Source organism: Dromiciops gliroides, chromosome 2 (genome assembly GCF_019393635.1).
Source record: "Dromiciops gliroides isolate mDroGli1 chromosome 2, mDroGli1.pri, whole genome shotgun sequence".
Taxonomy (NCBI): domain Eukaryota; kingdom Metazoa; phylum Chordata; class Mammalia; order Microbiotheria; family Microbiotheriidae; genus Dromiciops; species Dromiciops gliroides.
This window is the reverse complement of record NC_057862.1, coordinates 71,849,921-71,867,172: the sequence shown is the minus strand read 5'-3', so window position 1 is coordinate 71,867,172 and position 17,252 is coordinate 71,849,921. Positions and strand designations below refer to the sequence as shown.

Sequence of the window (17,252 nt, the reverse complement as noted above, 5' to 3'; positions counted from 1 at the left end):
GCTGGGTATCTACAAAGGAGGAAAAGCAAGATGGGCCCTAGAACAGAACCAAAATGCCATCAAAGGCTAGCTTTAGTCTCTAACCATTTCCTCTTTCAGGGCCCTTCTCCATAATGGTGGTGAGCCGCCTTCAGCACAACCTGTTGTTCCCATCCCAGGCTTGGCCTCTCCAAGTACAGGCCCTTCTGCACCAGCCAGTAAGGGTGGACCCCTGTGTAGGCCTAGTGATCTGTGCTCTGGACCAATCTTTCCTCTTCCCCTTCCTCATTAGAACTTGCTCTAATTGACTTGCCAAAGTCCAGATCAACTAACTCACACTAAAATATGTTTGGTAGATAACAGCTGGGTCCATGGATCAATTAATCAATCAACAGGCATGTATTAAGCACCTAGTATGTGCCAAATACTTTGTTAGGTGCTGGAAATACAAATGCAACATTCACTATTTTTTGAGTTTCCTCTTGATTCAGTTTATCAATCAATCAATAAGCATTTGTTAAGCACCCACTTATGTTCCAGACACTGTGCTAGGTGCTGAAGATGCAAAGACTGAAATGAAGCAGTCCCTCAAGGAACTTACATTCTACATATTATCTATATAATTGGCTCCTTTCTCTATCAATCAATGCACACTCATTTATTTTTTTAACTATTTTTTTTTCTTTTTTCAGGGCAATGAGGGTTAAGTGACTTGCCCAGGGTCACACAGCTAGTAAGTGTCAAGTGTCTGAGACCGGATTTGAACTCCCATCCTCCTGAATCCAGAGCTGGTGCTTTATCCACTGCGCCACCTAGCTGCCCCCCACACTAATAAATTAAGCACTGATATGCCTAGCACTGTGTTAGGCATTTAGGATATGGAGACTGAAAGGCAGCAGTCCATTCCCTCAAGGAGCTTACAATCTAGATGTCACTTCTTCTCCTCCTTCCTAATTTTAAAATGGGGCAATAATGGAATCCCAAGGAATATGAGTAGAATTTCAAGCAGCAGGAACAAGTTGGTAGGGGAGAGGTTTGAGGGTTACCCTACTTCAAAACATAGAGACATTCTCATTAGTGTGAGTCTTTACCTCTACCCTTATAGAATGCAACCTATCCATACCTGGCTGGTCCCTAAAATATTCCATCCTATAAATCTTCCCTGGAATAGCTGACCAAATACTGGAGGGCTTCACAACGTGGCCCTCACTTACCTTTATGTTTGCTTACATTTCACTCATTCCCAAGTATTCTGTGATCCAGTGACACTGGCCTCCTGGATGCTCCTTGCATAAGACATTCTCTCACCTTGAGGCATTTTCACTGGCTGCCCTGCTCTCTCCTTCCTCATCTCTACCTCCTGGCTTACCTGGCTTCTGCCAAGACCCTGCTAAAATCTCATGTTCTCCAAGAAGCCTTTCCTAACCCCTTCACCCCTTCATGCTGTGCCTTCCCTCTTGTTGGTCATCTCCAATTTATCTTTGTCCATAGCTGTTTTCATTTTGTTTTCCCCATTAGATTATGAGCTTCTTGAAAATAGCAACAGCCTTTCTCCTTTCTTTGAATCCATAGCACTTTATCCACTGCCTAGCGCATAATAGGTGCTTAACAAAAACTTGCTAACTTAATGTGTGCCGACCTCCTTTTAGTCTTTTAATATGGACCCATGACTCAGCCTATTGCACCTTTACATTAAGACCTGGTCAAAAGAATGGAGTGGGAATGGAGAGGGCAGCTTTGGGGCACTTCTTTGGCCTTTAAATTTCAGTGAGAGGCAAAGGCTGGGTACGGGTAAGGGTGCAGCATGATATGTTTACTTCAGAAGTACTTTGCTACTTAGAGATCAGAATTAATGGAAAAAAAAGTTGGGGAGGGACTATATATCCCCATCTCTTCCCAATTCAGCTATGACTTTTCAGTCTGCTACCCTGTTTCCACTGAAACAGGCATGTTAGCCAAGACTCTAATTGATCCCTCCTGATAACAGAGATTCCTTGGAGGAATCTTGGAATATGAATAAAAAGAAATGAATAAAACCAACGCTAGTTTTATTTGCAGTTGTTATTTTATTCAAGCATTATTAAAGCACAGTAGAAACCTGTCATAAGACAGCTCTTTATTTTGCAGATTTGAATGTATGTGTCTGGGAGAAATTTGTGGCCAGAAGCCATTAAGACTGACTTACAACTTGCAATAAGTGGCCTTAGAATCTTAGGATAAAGAGCCCTTTAGAGACTAGAGTCCATTTTATGGTTGTGAAAACTGAGGCTCAGAAAAGTATGGGATATTATATTTAATTCCAGGTGCCTCATTTTAGGAAGGATATTGACAACTTAGAATGGGTCCAGAGGAAGCTGAAGAGATAGTGCGGGGTCTTGAAGTTATGTAAGTATCAATTGATGAAATCAGATATGTTTAACCTGGAGAAGAAAAGATCTGGGGCAGGATGGGGACAAAGGAGGGGTCGAGAGTTATCTTCAATTACTTGCTGTTTAGTCCTTGTTCAGTTGTGCCTGATTGATTTTTTTGTGATCGACCCCATTTGGCATTTTCTTGGCAATGATACTGGAGTGGTTTGCCATTTCCTTCTCCTGCTCATTTTAACAGATGAAAAAAATGGAGGCAAACAGGGTTAAATGACTTGCCCAGGGTCACACAGCTAGAAAGTGTCAAGTCTCCTTCTTTCCCCAGACACACACCTCCTCCTTAGATAGCTAATTTCTCCTTATCCAAATGTCTTACGCTACTTCTCCTCAGACAAAGAGGGAATGTATCACAACCATGGGAGTGCTGACTTATTTTTCCTCCCTCTGGTACTTTTCTTGGGTCCTAGAGATGGATCGAGTTGCCACTTTCTTCATAGTCTCTATCAGAGTCTTTTTAGTAAATCTATTTGCATATTACACAGGTGGAAGCCACAGTCCTTGAAGAGGTATATCATATGAGATTGGTATGTTATATAATACTAATAAGGGGATCACCTGCCTAAGTATATAGAACACCCTCAAAAAATGTTTGTTGAATGAATGAAGCTAATCTGGGATAGAATACTGGACCTTGGAATAGACTGCTATCTTTCCTCGGGTCCTCACTGGGAATTACTGTCATTTGGGAGCTTCTTTTACTCCTGACTTTCCAGAATGGAATTTGAAGTGAGAAAGCTATGTATGTCATGGTAAATAGAAAGTAGAGCTTTGTCTGGGACAGGAGTTCTTAAACTGGGTGTCATGACCTTTTTCATATTTTAATAACTATTTCAATGTGATTAACTTTGTAATCCTATGCATTTTATTTTATATATTTAGAAATATCATTCTTAAAAGGAAGTCTCTTGATTTCACTAGACAGCCACAGGGGTCCATGACACAACAGAAGGTAGGAACTCAGAACCTCTGAGTGAGGAATAAGTTCTGCATGAGTCTAATTCAGGAAGATGGGAAAAGGAGAAAGGGGAAAAACAGTCTAAGAAATTATGGGATTGAGGAGATGGAACTTAAAGAAAGGAAGCTGGAAAAAGGGAGAGCCAGTGCAGGAAGTGGTCCCAAAAGCCTTGAGGAGGGGAGGAAGCAGAGTCGGCTCAGAAAGGTTTCCATGCAGCTGGAACAAATATCTTTCTTACATTAAAGTATTCTCTTCCAAACTTGTTTCTTAGCATAAGCCATGCCACCAACTTGTGACAGGAATGCAAGCAGAACTGAAATTGAAGTACAATTTTCTTTCCTTTCCTTTCCTTTCCTTTCCTTTCCTTTCCTTTCCTTCCTTTCCTTTCCTTTCCTTTCCTTTCCTTTCCTTTCCTTTCCTTTCCTTTCCTTTCCTTTCCTTTCCTTTCCTTTCCTTTCCTTTCCTTTCCTTTCCTTTCCTTTCCTTTCCTTTCCTTTCCTTTCCTTTCCTTTCCTTTCCTCCTTCCCTCCCTCCCTCCCTCCTTCTTTCTTTCTTTCTTTCTTTCTTTCTTTCTTTCTTTCTTTCTTTCTTTCTTCTTTCTTTCTTTCTTTCTTTTCTTTCTTTCTTTCTTTCTTTCTTTCTTTCTTCTTTCTTCTTTCTCTCTTTCTCTCCTTCTCTCTCTCTCTCTCTCTCTCTCTCTCTCTCTCTCTCTCTCTCTCTCTCTCCCCCCCTCCCTTCCTCTCTCTCTCTCTCCTTCCTTCCTTCCTTTTTTCTCTCTTGGTTAAAATCAATCATTAATCAACATTTATTAAGTGCCTACTATGTGCCAGGCACTCTGCTAAGCACAGGAGTTAAAAAAAAAGGCAAAAGACTCTCAACAAATAAACTCAAAACAAGCTGCATACAGGATAAATAGGGAATAATTAATAGGGGGAAGGCACTAGACTTAAGAGCAATTCATGTCATACCGTGACACCTTAAAGGCCACTATGTTGTATGAGGGTACAGTGCAGTTCAGGGCTAGGCAGGGCTGCTGAGCACGGGCCAAGCAAACATGACAACTATGGAGAAATCTCCATCATCATGGAGTCTTAACTTATGTAATTGAACACCCAGTTCAGCTAGGGAATCTTTTAACCCCTTGGAGTTCTTTTCTTGCCTGGCTGATGAATGATTCCTTTTATGTTAAGGGATCAAGAAAGAACACCCCACCCCCTCTGTGAATGAATGCAGATGGAGGGGAATGGAGGACTGGGTAATTTTCTGGTATGTGAAACAGCCCAGAGCTTGCTGAGTCAGGGCACACACGCCTTGCTGACAGTGGCCAACCACCTAATCAGTCACATCTGTTGTTTCTGCCTTTCATTGATGTTGGGCGAAATGAACCCAACCAGGACAAACCAAGTCACATAAAAATCTCATACTTTCAAATCATGTAAAAGCTACTAAAGGCTATCTATGTCCTTCTCCCTATTTTCTGGTGCTCAGGAGGCTCACAACTCTCCTCTCTCCTCCTCCCACATGATACCCCCAAATAATACTCAAATTTAATAATAATAATAATAATAATAATTATTATTATTATTATTATCAAACTATTTCCATGCTTCTACTTAGACTCTCAACCAACAAACTCTGCTTTTAACTCTGCCTTGTCATCATTAAGGATACTATTAGCAATCCCTGTGAAAAGAAAATCAATTCATCACTGTCTCAAAATGTTTCTCTTTGGAAAGAGTACCCATTAAGTTATCATGAAATGTTCATGGATATGTTAAAAGAAAGATGATAAATGAAGGCCTTACCGTGGAATCACTGATGGCAATGGCAGAGATGCTTGCCCGGTGGGTGGGAAGCTGGGTCACGTACATCAGATGGTCCAAGTCCCATAAGATGCAAGTTTGGTCACAGGAGCCACTCACAAGGAGGCTGTAGGTCATTGAAGCTGCCAAGCAGGTGACAGACTTTGTGTGTCCATACAGTGCCTGGGGAAGACAAACCCAAGAAGTCTTAAAAGGAGTCCATCTACCATAGCCCTCAATATGGTTGCCCTGACAGGTAGGGGGTAGCCTTTCCCAGTTCTTAGGTCCATTACACCCAACTCAATCTACTTGATATAAACAAACATTAAAAAACAAAAACAAAAACACAACAACAAACACCTCCATTTTGTCTTGGCCAAAATGGGGCAAAGAAAGCGATAGAATTACCAGGAATATATCTGAAGAATGAAAGAGGAACTAGAACAAAAGCTTTTCAGGAAAAGGCTTTTAAAAATTCTTATTAATTGTGTACTCTGTATGCTAGACTCTGGGGAATATGACGGCAAAAATGAATCCTCCCCATCCTCAATGAGCTTATGTTATACTAGAAAGGCCATTTTAGCTGGGAAGATAAACTCAGGAAGGAAACTTTACAGAATGGGATTTCTGAAAAGGGTTAATTTGTGTTAAATATTTGTAAGGTTTGGCACCTTCCTGACCCATTTAATGATGTGCTGTAAGGAAAGTAGAAAACATTTTGTTTTCCCTTACACTTTGGGTAGAAGATGAGGAATATTGTCCAGGGTTACTAAACTTATCCTCTGGCTGGCCCACTCCCTCCAAAATTGGACTGAATAAGAACCAGAGGTTTATGTGAGTAGAAGTCAGGGCAGCAAGGGGGAACACTATATGAATTTTTGGCCCGATTCTGTTTCCAGGAGGGCATATACGACAAGGGAGAACAGTTCTTCTTTAGGGCAATTCTGTGCAAAATGTTAACAAGACCATCATGCACATTTGACAAATGAGAAACGCAAAACCCAGAGGGAATAAGTGGTGTATTCCAATACTGCCAGGCTGGTTGAATGCATGTGTCTTCTAAAAGATCCTTAAGTAACACAAATCCTCTTTAAGCACACACATGCACACACAAAGAGAAAGTATTGTGAATTTCTTATTAGGTCTATAATCTGATTTCCATCGGTCTTATTTGGATTGCCATGGATCCTACTGTTGGATTTCTTTTAAGCTCTTAGCTTATAAGTCATTCTCTTTGTCACAGCTGAATTTTTGGCGGTTTCTTTGTTTCTTGGGAGCAGGATTGGGGCGCTCAAGCTATTCAAAATTGCATGAAATCGTAAGAGTATCTCCGGTGTCTGCCTTGCTGAGTTTTAGCCAAGTATCATATGTCACGCTGGTATCTTCCCCGGGTGGATCGTATGGCTTTGGATGGGCAGTGACATACAGGATATTGCTGTTTACCTGGGTTGTTATGACAGTAGCATTTAAACACTAACATCATCACCAGGGCTGCCCCATTTGCTCTGGCCTGAACCTGACCTTTACCTTTTGGACTTTGTAACTCCACCAAAACATTCTCCCTGGAGTCAGATGTAGTTGAAGGATGATCCTAAAGCAACAGATGTTTAGTTCAATTTATAGAAACCTATCTTGGCCTTTACTCGAAGAAAAAAATCATTTCCTGTATCAAGGGCTCTTGAGGTCTGTGAACATCTTCTTGTTGTTTTTTTTTTTTTAATTGACAAAAAATATTCCAATATTTTGTTTCCTTCCTAATTCTACGTATTTTATTTATGCATTTAAGAATAATTTTCTGAGAAGGGGGCCAAAGGACTCCTCGACATATAAAAGATTAAGAACTCTTGCTCTTTAGAATGCTATACTTGAAATATAACTATATTTGGAGTCAAGCCATGGATTCAAATCCCAGCATTGCTATTTACTACCTGGGTCATGTATAAAATGAAGAAGGTGGGCTAAAAAATTTCATCTAGATGGTCCCTTCCGGCTTGATACCTATGATCCTATGGGAAAAAAATAATGTTTAACATAATTTTCCAGTGTTTTCCTTTAGAACTTACTCTTAATGGTTATAGTAATTAGGAGATGTGCCATTAATTAAAAGTTGTTCTGGGGATTCTGAACTGACCTAAACTGAGAGTACTGGCAAATAACTGGGAACAGCTGGTAGATATAGCAAAGGGAGGTGCAAATAAACTTAGAAAACCTGAAACTGTCCATCTGCAGCTAGGGGGAAAAAGCCCTGACAAGCTCGTACAACAAAATCTTTGATATGTTCTTTCCAAAATGAACAGTCTTGTCATTAGATTCACACCAAGACAAAGATGGCAGCTCTCACTCCATGGGTTGGTTTGGGACAAAAGGAGCAGGGGATATTTAATTCAACATCATCCAAGTGTAGAAAAACTGGGCCCTAGCAGCTGAAACACATGATTCTTAGAAGATGAATCCAGTCTATGGGTATATCGTTTATGGAAGGAAGTTTTGCAATGAGTTGTAAGCAGAAGGGAAGGGACACATGTTTCTTTGTATGAACTGATAGGACACTAGATAAGGCCTAACAGAGAGAAGTTGGTTCTGCCTCCATCTCAGAAAGAGAAACTTAGGAGGCATGTTCTTCATCTCCTAGGTTTACCAAGAGATATGAATGGAGAAGCAGTGCTTTAAATGGAGACATAAATGTTTTTTCCCTCTCTAAACCATAAACAGTGATTACTACTGTGAGTATTTCCTATACAGTGCCATTCAAACTCTCAAAGGTGACCTCAGCCATCCCTGAGAATGCCCAGTGGTTCACTAAGAGAAATAAGAATATCAAAGTTCTTTATGGTTAAATAATAAAATGTCTTTTTTTTTTGCTTAGAAAATAGTACTATTTAGTATACTTCCATGCAATTTTCTTCTCTTTCTGAGCAAAGGAGACAATGATTAATAACATTTTAATGTAACCAATAATGGTGCTTTTTAAGTGGCCTCTTCAATAAAACAAAATGGTGATCCCAGCAAGAGAACCATTCTACCTTTCCACTGAGGGTCATTGTGATCTGATAGGCCAAACTGGCTTGTCCCTTGAAGGCATCCATAAATGGATATCTCATCTCATCCTGTGTACAACATATCAGATTTATCTTTGTGAAATCAAGTGCTTCTGGAAGGTAATGAACATGACCCACTTCTCTTGGACAGGAAAAAAAAAAGAATAACAACAACCCATCAATGAGTCAATTGAATGAACAAGGAAGCCTTTGGGGAATAATATTCTTATTCGCTTAAAAGTTAGGGAGCAATGAGATTGCCACCATTTCTAATGAGGCTTTCCAGAGCTTACTCTTAATGTTTGGGCAATGGAAACCTTAGGGTTCATTTAGGAGTCTACCACATGTCATCACTTACTTTTCATGGACCAATCAAAAAATAAGATGAGCATCTAGGAGAGAGGAACAGGGTCTAACAAAGCATTAATAAGCTAAACTTCTTTTATAGAAACCAAATATGAATAAGATGTCACATTTCATGGTTTATAAAAATTGGTTCAATGATTTCTCTATTATTTATCTTTTCTTATATACATTATATAAGGAACTAGGGATCCTTCACTTATAGAGAGAAGGTGCAGGGAGGCCCTCTTTGAACATTTGTAGGACTGTGGCTTGGAACAGCCTCTGGTGGGAGAGAAACAGAGGAAGACTACTAGGGTTGATGAATGGAACCTACAAGAGACAGAATTCAACCCTAATATAAGAAGCTCCCATGGATTGGGCCACATAAGGAGGTAGCAAGTTTGCCTTCTTAACAGGTATCCAAACAGAGGCTAGACAACTACAGGTTATCATAGGGGAAATTCTTGCCTTAACCAAAGAGCTTCCACTGGACAATCTTCAAGGTCTCTTCCAACTTTAAAACTATAGATAGCTCTATTCTCTGTAGTCTATGAGAGAATAAAGGTAAAGACATTGAAATTGCACTGCTCTCACTGATGTGCCAGAGGATTAGAAAAAAAAAATTTCTCAACAAGAAAGCATCTCTGACCAAAGCATGAACTCCTGGCTCTCTGAAGGCCACTCCTCATTAGTCGGCACTGATATATGCTCTTTTTATATGCAGTTGTTAAAAAAAAAAAGTCTCCATGTTTTTTCCCGTTTATTCTCCAGTGACCTACCATAAATATAAAGAGATGTAACCTCCTATAAAGCCACAAACATGGTTTTATGGCCTTTCCTCGAGGTTAGCATCGGAGTTAACTCTTGTGGTTTGGCAGAAAGAAGAGGGCACTGTCAGGCCTCTATTTCCTCTGACATGAAAAATGAGACTGGAAAAATTCAGTCTTTTTAACCTAAGGCTGTGATAAGTTGACCCCATTTTTCCCATGTGACATTTCTCAGTGTGAGAAAATAATGGGTTTTGGGATGCCAGAGGCCTCCCCTGTTTGAGGGGAATAATCCCTTATATTAAGATTGATTGGATTGACTTTATTGATTGACTCACTTGGAGTTGGAGTGGAACCACACCTACCTGAAGGCCTGACCCTGGGGGGGCGGGTTCTCTGAACTATGACCTCAGCATGTTCTGTTCATGGACCGCCCTCAAGTCCAGTGAACCAATGAATTTGGGTGATGCTAGCTCATTAGCTTGAAGCAATGTGTAAGGACCACTCTCTTCTGGACCCAGAGGAAGCTTCCACTCTAAGTTTGGCTCTTGGATAGGCTCCTGGTGGAGGACTTGGAGGAAGAAAAGGCCAGGCTGCAGCTCTAGGCTAGATAGGTGTTTTCTTAACTTTCTGAGCCAGGTGTTCTCTTTTTACTAATACTTGGTATACTTTAATAAGTGCTTAATGCCCCCAAACTGGTGCTAAAGCTTCTAATTAATTAGTAACAAATCTATTAGAAACCCCAGCTAATTTTCCCCCAAACTTGGGATAGAAATAAGGTGACCACATATAGTTTTACTCATCACATCAGTCCACTCGAGGAGCAAAGGATTGATTCCAGGCAAGGACCCAAAGGATTTGTCAGTAACCCTGAACCCCCCCTCCCCCTCCCCAAGCTGCTGCTTTCCTTGCAGTACGGCAAGATGGGCTGGGGGGTGCCACTGGAGCAGGTACCTGTTTCAAGTGCAGCCCTTTCGCTTTGTCTTTGACCATGGAAAGCTCCCAGATGCAAACCACAGCACTGTCTCCCGAGGTTATAACCAGGTTAGGTGAGGGGCACACAGCACAGAGACACTTCCCCCCAGTCGGCTGTGCTTTTCAAATGTTGTCAGGTTCTGTTATAAACAAACACATTTTGAGTCCATAAACCAATATTGGATACCTACTATGTGCAGCACAATGAGGTCCTGAGGGATAAAGGGCTAACGCAAAGTGGCCAAGGATAGGTCCTAACTTATTGGGGCAGAGACCACTGAGTGTAGCAGAAAGAACACTGGAACTGGAATCAGGAGGGCCCGAGTTCAAATCCCATGTCTGACACTTATGGGGTCATAGGCAATCATCTCTCTGAGCCTCAGTTTCTTTGTTTGTAGAAGGGGATAATAATTATTGTAAAACCTTCATCACAAAGCTGTTATCAGGATGAGATGAGACAATGGGCATAAAGTATTTTTCAGACTTTAAAGTACTATATCATCATCTTCTTCCTCCCCTTTGTCCTCATCCTCAAAGGGCTCACAATCCAGATTTAAAAGAAAAGGTTGCACAGACATATGCTATATATACATATATATACATATATATGTATATTACATATATGAAACAGCAAACATTAGGATAAACGGATCACTTTTTAATCTCCTTTTCATTCTCCCACTGTCTTAGAATCTCTCTTTTCATTTTCTCTTTATGTTTTAGGTCTTCCAGTGGCCCTATCTAAACCCTGTTGATAATGACAACAATAATAACAACAACATTTATGTAGCACTTACTAGGTGCCAGGCACTGTGCTAAGTGCTTTGCAAATATCTCATTTGTATCTTACATCAATCCTGGGAGGCAGGTTCTTATTATTATCTTCATTTTACAGATGAGGACACCTGAGACAAACAGAAGTCAAGTGACTTGCCCTAGGGTCACATGACTAATAAGAGTCTAAAGCTATATTGAACTCAGGTCCTTCCTGACTTGAGGACCACCAGCACTCATCCATTGCACCATCTAGCTGCAGACAGAGCTCAAAACTAACACATAGATTGAGATATTTTCAAAGTCATTGCTAATCTTCAGAGCTAAATCTCATGGACCTAGTTTAGCATTAGCAAGAGCAGTGGAGAGAGAACAGGACTGAAGTTTGAATCCTACCTTAAACACTAACTTGCTATGTGACCCGGGGCAAGTCACTCAACTTTTCTTTCTTTCTTTCTTTCTTTCTTTCTTTCTTTCTTTCTTTCTTTCTTTCTTTCTTTCTTTCTTTCTTTCTTTCTTTCTTTCTTTCTTTCTTTCTTTCTTATTGCGGGGCAATGAGGGTTAAGTGACTTGCCCAGGGTCACACAGCTCATAAGCGTCAAGTGTCTGAAGCCAGATTTGGACTCAGGTCTTCCTGAATCCAGGGCCGGTGCTCTAACCACTGCACCACCTAGCTGCTCCCACTTAACTTCTATCTGCCTGAGTTTCTTTATCTGAAAATGGGGCTACACATGACATCATCTCCCAGGTTAGTTGTGGAGATAAAATGAGATAATATTTGTTAAAATGCTTATAAACCTTAAAGTGCCTATATAAATACTAGCTATAATTAACACACTTAGGTGGATTGGGACCGAATGAATATACAGCTCAAAAAGTTAACATTAATGGCAGCTTGGAAAGGAATCCAGTGGATCTCCCCAAGGATCTTTGTTATTATTACTAAAACTTCATATTATAAAATGGTTAAAATTTGCAAAAATGTTTAGTTACGTTCATATGATCCTCAAATCAACTTTATGAGAGAAGGGCTATAATTATATACGTTTTACAAAAGAGGAAACTTGAGGTTTGGTAGTGTCTGAGGTAAGATTCAAACTCAGGTCTTATCTTCTCTGCTGCCTCCTCTCACATGGTTGTCGTATAGAATTACAGTATAAAGAAGGAATGAATTTCCTGGGAGCTTGGGATCAGACCCTGAAGTAGAACCATCAGTTAAATTTATTCATTTATCTGTCACACAGTCTCCACCATTCCCCTGGGAATCGCTGTTAGTCCCTTTTAAGTCTTCTTGTGCATATAAAATGCATAATAGTGACGATGATTCGCTTGTCTAAGAGATAAGGATTGAAGTCTTTACAGCTGTGGAAAATATACCCTATCAGAGGGGCCCTGAGCTTGAGACCAGTGCCCAACGGGAGGAGCCTGCATAGCATGCAGACGGGGCACCCAAGTGGTGGAAGTATATGTCTCCCAAGATGTCACTGAGACTTAATTCAGGCCCCAGTGCTCATGATAGGAAAAGCTGCAAATACACACATTCTGACATGAACTTAACAAGTTTGCTAAGATGAAATTTCTTACATAAGTCAAAAGCTTCTGAGGATTATCCTGGAGAGCCAGTCTCTGTGGGTAATGGACATTGCCAATAGCAATGGACAACTTACATCCTCTCCCTCCCCTGCCTCCCCTGTTCTATCCTTCTGCTTCACCATTTACTTTGTCAAAGTTTTTTATAGCCAAGAGTACTGAGGGGAAGGACTCTAAGTACATAGACCTAGAGTTGGGGAGAGCCTTGGAAGTCTTCTAATCCAACTGCCTCATTTGACAGATGTGAAAATTGAGGCCTAGGGAGATAAGTAACTTGCTCAAGGTCACATAGCATCCAAAATGAGATTTGATGAACCCAGCATCTCTAATTCCAGAGCCAGCCCTCTTTCCATTGTACCACCTTGGAGGTGTAATCTGACTTTGCACCCTCCATACATACTTTTCTTTCAGAAATAGCCTAACCGGGAGGGGAGGTGGTGGTGGCCGGGAGGAAAGAAACATTTATTAGGCACCTACTATGTTCCAGATACTGGGCTAAGAACTTTTCAAATATTATTTCCTTTTATCCTCTCAACAATCCTGGGAGGTAGGTGGTATTGTGATGCCCATGTAAGGAGGGTGCTCAGAGCAGTCACCTCATCATTCCCATCCTTCTGATTTCCTGGACTTCATGATTTCCAGAACTCATCATTCAGCAAGATGACATCATCTCTGAGACTCCCACCTCAGCAACATGCCCCTGGGGCCTCTGCTTCCCTCTGACTGGAGAAAGTAGAGGCTGGCATTTGGGAAGGGAGCCAGGGCATTCACTTTATCATTCCCACTCCAAATCCAGGATTCATCACACCTAGCTCCTATGATCAAAATGTTTAAAATGTGTTGTTGTGTTTTCCCTCATTAGATTGAAAACTCTTCAAGGACAGGGACTGTACCCCCCATTCTTAGACTAGTAGGAAGGGCAGCTATGGTGGCTCAGTGGACAGAGCACTAGCCCTGAAGTCGGGAAACCTGAGTTCAAATCTCACCTCAGACACTTACTAGTTGTGTGAACATGGGCAAGTCACTTAACCCCAATTACCTAAAACAATATCCAAGGCCATCTCTAAGGCTTCATAAATATAATTTATCATCACCACCACCACCACCACCACCACCACCATCATCCCTTTCCTTATATTACTGATTGCTTATCCCTCCTTGGTATTAAACTTTCCTGGGGCCTCCCAACTTCCAAGGACCTTGAGTCCTCCAGTTATCTGCTCCCTCTGGTCCAGTTTCTCTCCATGAACCAGAAGTTGCTGTACTTCCTACATTAATATCTGTTTTGTATATTACCTCACCAGAGCCAATATCTTTCTATCTTTTAAAATAATCATTAACTACCTGCTTAATCCATGCAAATGGGTCTTCAAGGTAATTTATGTACATTTTAACTAGAGATAAAGCCCCCAAAATATTTTTTTTCAAAACACATTGATCAATCAAATGGTTGAAAATATCAGACACAGTAATTTGTAAGGAGGTGGGTCAGACATCTTGTGGCACATTGTTTAGTATATATTTTGGACAGGTTGGGCTTTGGATAACTGATAAATTGGCAATCACCTATTAGGCCTATGCATCGGGCTAACCTTGATCACAAGGTCTTTGAGCTTCCCTAGATCTCCAAACTGATCCCCAGTGAACCCCAAGATGCAATCAGTTCAGCCATGCCAACTGAAACTGCTGTGATACAACATTAAATGATGCTCAGAATAATGGTACCTCTTGGCATATATTCCAAGGCCTGGGACTGTAGAAACCAGTAACTAATGCAAATTATGAGGATAGTCCAAGATACATTATATCATAAGAAGTCTAGCTTCCTTCCAGTCACCTGAAATAAATGTATAGTAGTCATTGTCTCAGTGATATGATTTCTAGGCTGAATGAAGCTAAAACCAGGGTAATGAGTCCTAAGGCCAAGTTCAGGTCAACTGCCCCAGGATTCTCCCTATCTCTAGTGTTCTTCCTATAAATCTTACTCTGCTCACAATGAAGTGCTTTCTTACACACCGAGTGACACAATCAAGAAGTATGGACTGAAAACCATTCTCGGATGTCTGAAAACTTCACAGCTTTCATCTTCTCCCTCCATTCTGCTTGCTGTAGGTAGTAAGGTATTTTATTCATCCAGCTGCTAAAACATATCTTTTAAGATTCCATCCCAGAAAATAAAAACTTGAACTGGGAATGCGAATTATTGACACTATATGAATCTTAGCCTCCATATTTATATTAAGGTACTATCATCGTTTATGCAACTAATAATGCATTTCCATCATGTCAATTACTATGCCCTAAGGGCAGGTTGGGTGGCCTCTTAAACTTGGGTTTCAGAACTTTGAGGTTTTGTCTCAGGTGGGCTCTGTACAGTATGAATACCATCAATTACATAACCTAATAAGTCTACTTCTGCCATATTAGCCTTCAAGTGGAGAGTGGAGGTTTTTAAACCATCTTTTCTTGCTTACCTTGTCAGATCCATAATTTCCCAGGCAACAGGTAAAGTCGTCAAACCCCCAACTGAAGGTCTTGTTCCAGAGATGAGGTATCAGCACCTTGTTTTTCTCCACAGCTAAAACACATTTCTCGGTAGGAACAATATGTCCAATGGCTCCTTTGGGAGACTCTGATCCCAGGGGGAAAATGTACATATCTACTTCATGGTTAGTAGATTGATTTGGCTCATGAAATACAATATAATCAAACCACAATATAAACATAAAGTTAGATCTGGAAGAGAACTTTGGGGACGATACAATTCAAAACCTTCATTTACAAATGGGGAAACTCGGGTCTGGAATGGAAAAATGACTTCCCCCAAGACCACATAGGTAGTAAGGTTTTTTTCATCCAGATTTTCCGACTTCAAATCTAATTCTCTTTATATCACTTCTTACTGTCTCCCACCCTACAACAATTTAGATTACATCCAGTGGACGTTTGAAATTACCATGAAAAGAAATACAGTGTTCAGAATGTTTTCCATGGTGGGTACTGATATTCTAAACTGTGAAAATAGTAAAAGATTCTCTCCTCTCCATTGCCTAAGCTACTCTCTTATAGAAAGTTCCATTCACAATTCAGCTAATTTGCTTCAAATTTAGTAACCATCCTAAGGTTATATGTCACATCCAAGGTCAAAGAGGTTATAAGTAGCAGCTTTGGGATTCCAGTTCAGGTCTGGAGCTTGCTTAAGCACATTTGCCCTTTTAAGACAAGATAGGACCATGTAGGCACTACCCATCAAAGAGAACTATGCTGTTTACATATTGTATACTGATGTAGGGTCTTTCTCTAGCTGAAAGCACTTAAGCAATCAGCCTTCTGTGAGCTGCTTGTGTCTCCTGAGTACATCAGGTAGTATCAGAAAGAAGAAAAAAAAATCTAGAATGAATTAACATAGCATCATGTGCTATAATTCCTGCCAACAAAGTGGGCTACAATTCAATTACTATAGTCATCAGGGATGGCTACAGCTTTGCTGGTGGCTATTTTTGGAGACCACTGGCAAGAAGACAACCTACATAGGATGCTTTGTTAGAGATAACTACTATATATCAAGTTGGAGTTGAGGGATAGAAGGGGAATTGTTATTATCATTACCATAGGGATCCACCCATGTTTTCATAAGTGTGGGTATTTCCTTCACTGATGCAAAGCATTATCTATCCATGACATAAAATATAGTCTTTCTGAGTTGCTGTGGCACAAGAGTCATTCCTCATCACCTGGAAGGTCATTATTTTGGTCTCCAAATTTATTCAGGTTGGTTCTTAGATAATAGACCTATAGTCCATTCCTAGCCAATTTTAATTTTTTTAAAGTGTCCTCTTGACTAAATCTTATCTGCTTGTATCTGTTTGTTTGTCTGTCTGTCTGTCTGTCTATCTATCGATCTATCTATCATCTATCTATCTATCTATCCATCATCCATCTATCTATCTATCTATCTATCTATCTATCTATCTATCTATCTATCTATCTATCTATCTATCTACCACCATGCAGAGTTATGGACAAAATACTATACAAATGATCTAAGGAAATTATACCATGAGACCTTACATTGGGCGGCTGCTGTTCCCAAATGGAGTCAGTAAACTTGGCCAACCCTCCAGTTCTCCATCACAAATCCCCCACTGTGCTGTCGCTGTTCTTCAGCATAAGTTACCACACTACCCTATCATATAGACAGTGCTTAAGGGTATAAATATCTGTTAGAGAGGGCCACAGCAATGGGTGGTGGAAATCCAGCTTGCTAGACCTGTGGATTTTTCTGTTTTAATCTATTAACAAAACACTTTTTGAAGGGTTATACAGATTTGTATGTGTGTACTCAAGTGCCCATGTGTGGACATGGATATACATGCCTGTAGGAGATGACAAACATTGCAAATTGCTTCCAGTAGTCAAGAATGGACTCAGAGTGGGGCTTTGGGATGCTGCCAGGGCATGGGCTTTTCCCAAGATTCCCATTAAGATCAAAGAAATATAACATCATAGAGGTTCAATACTTGAATTCTTGGTACATCCCTAAGGGCTCAAGTTCAGAAGCCTGACAACTAATGCAAATTCATAGGGCTGGAATCAGTCCA

General features: G+C 40.5%; 1 protein-coding gene across 1 annotated transcript in view; it reads right to left on the bottom strand.

The window, feature by feature from the left end:
- WDFY4 (WDFY family member 4) overlaps positions 1–17,252 on the bottom strand; it is a 346,483-nt gene that overhangs the window by 15,717 nt on the left and 313,514 nt on the right. Inside the window, 4 exon segments of the mRNA XM_043980868.1 lie at positions 5,166–5,345; positions 10,267–10,407; positions 10,410–10,427; positions 15,126–15,283. Of these exon segments, the coding sequence (XP_043836803.1) occupies positions 5,166–5,345; positions 10,267–10,407; positions 10,410–10,427; positions 15,126–15,283 (497 nt within the window).